At 39.3% G+C, this 2338-nt stretch overlaps 1 protein-coding gene across 1 annotated transcript in view; it reads right to left on the bottom strand.

The window, feature by feature from the left end:
• LOC117935188 (F-box/WD repeat-containing protein 7-like) overlaps positions 1 to 2338 on the bottom strand; it is a 17436-nt gene that overhangs the window by 10915 nt on the left and 4183 nt on the right. Inside the window, exons 2-3 of the mRNA XM_034857325.1 lie at positions 214 to 332; positions 106 to 133 (exon numbers count right to left, since the gene is read on the bottom strand). Coding sequence (XP_034713216.1) covers positions 106 to 133; positions 214 to 332 — 147 coding nt within the window. The remainder of the gene's footprint in view (positions 1 to 105; positions 134 to 213; positions 333 to 2338) is intronic.

The raw sequence follows: 2338 nt of genomic DNA, 5'->3' as shown, positions 1-2338 counted from the left end.
TATGGAAAGACCTGGGAGATAAATAACACCCCAGAGTCCGGTCTAGACCTGCTCTTTATGGAAAGACCTGGGAGATAACTGTTGTTGTGATTTAGCGCTATAAACATAAAAAAATATTGAATTTAATCTAAATCTGAAAGGGGCCGGATTTGGGCCGCGGGCCTCGGGTTTGACCCGTATTGTTGGTGGTTCCCTAAACGAAGCGTGTGTTACCTGAGGTAACCGTTGCCTTTGCAGTGCTTCTTCCCCGAAGGGAACGGCCGTCCGTCGGGACCGTGATCCAGCTTCCTCTTCATCTGGTGGGAACAGAAAGGAAGATGGCCGTTCACACACTGGTTATCTCAAGTGTTTTTCATTTAAAAAAAATACAATTTCCCACATTTGTGTTGTCTTTTTGTGAGATTTTGTTTCTTTGAAGTCTTTTTTTTTGGTCATTGTTTTTTTATGTGGGGTAGTTTTGGATCTCTGTGGTCATTTGGCGTCTTTTGTAGTCGGTTTTCATCTCTTTTTAACACCATTTTAGAGCTTTTTTATCACCGTGTGTGCGTTCGAAACGTTGGAAAAGCTAGAGGAAATATTAAATAAATAAATAAATAACACTCAAAAGGCTTAACCCTCGTGTTTTCTTCCCGTCGAAATAAAAAATCAACACTTTTGTTGAGGCTTTTAATCTACATTTTTATTACATTTTTGTCCCTTTTCCTCAACGTTTGTCACTTTTTTGACGTTTAAAACTACATGACACTAACTTATTAACTTTAGTTTTACAGTTTTGAGTTCTATGATGAACAACACTGTACCTCCAACGTTATAAAAACTCCAAAAAGTCCAACTTTCACAATTAAGAAATACATTGAGCGCCAGTCGTCATGTTTTTAGGTCGACTCCGGAGTTCTCTGCTTTGGAAATACAAATAAAAAACATAATTATAGCAGAAAAGTGACTTCTTTAATATCTTCTACATTGCATATATTGATATCATGATATAATAACTATGCTGCATCAATGTGTAATGTCCCTCTTTTAATTGTGTGTGAATGTAAGGGAGCCAAAAAAAAAATATTTTCTGCAATTTTGTTGTTGTTGTTTGAAGCTATGTAGACAGACAAGTATCTGACGCTGACACTTTCTCCGATTTTAACACATTTGCATAGATATTTCCTGTTGTACGCACTATATTTGGCCCAAAAATACAGAAGCTATTCCATGTAACGTCCATGTTGAGTTTGTGTCCATGTCTAAGGTTGTGAACGAGCGTCTTACTTTTGTTTTTCGGATTTTTAAATGTTTGCCGAGTCCACGTTAATGAGGAGATGCGGATGAACTCCGGCGCTTTGTTGTGACTACAGAGACGCTGGAAACACCTACGCTGGGAAGTAACCTGAACGCACCGAGCCAGAGGCCTGACTCAGCCTCTCTCTCTCTTTTCTCTCTCTCTCTTTTCTCTCAGTGAATGAACGCAGGAATGCAGAAAATCACAGGAATGTCGCCGGTGCAGCACCAGACTAAAATAGAGCAGCACACGCTAACAGGCTGCTGCACGCTCCACACACACACACACACACACACACACAGAGATACAAAGACCTACCCAGACAAACACACACACACAGAGAGAGAGAGGCAGACACACACACACACACACACACACACAGACACAGAGAGACAAAGACCTACCCAGACAAACACACACACAGACACACACACACGCACAGAGACACAAACACTGCAATTAATCCAATTTTGATCGTGATTTTGGTTCCTAAGGATCATTTCATTTTTCTTTTATTTGTATTTTACTTATTTGTTTTCCAAAGATTGTGAAGGTGCAGTTGATATTTAATAGTATTTAAACATCTGAATATTATATATATATATATATATATATATATATATATATATTTATATTCCCAAAGGAAATGCCAGTTAAACGTGTTTTTACTGATCATGTTCAACAAACGTGATTTCAATACTGACCAAACTCAAAGTCCAACAGCAGTAAACCGGCGGTTTAATCTGTCACTTTTCAGAATAAAATACCTGAGGGCAGAATCGAACCCCAAACCTCCGACGACCTCAGTGTTTCAACAGTAACACACGGCCGTAATTCCAGCTCTTAACTCAGATATAAACTCATAATCTGCTTTTCATTTTATGACCCACACACACACACACACACACAGAGACCCACACACATAAACAGAGACATACACACATACATACAGAGACACAAACAGAGACACAGTCACACATACATCCACACACACACAAACACTGAGACCCACACACACACACACACACATACATACACACAAACAGAGACCCACACACACAAACA

The sequence above is a fragment of the Etheostoma cragini genome, chromosome 19, assembly GCF_013103735.1.
Source record: "Etheostoma cragini isolate CJK2018 chromosome 19, CSU_Ecrag_1.0, whole genome shotgun sequence".
Lineage (NCBI taxonomy): Eukaryota > Metazoa > Chordata > Actinopteri > Perciformes > Percidae > Etheostoma > Etheostoma cragini.
This window is presented reverse-complemented; position numbering and strand designations above follow the sequence as displayed.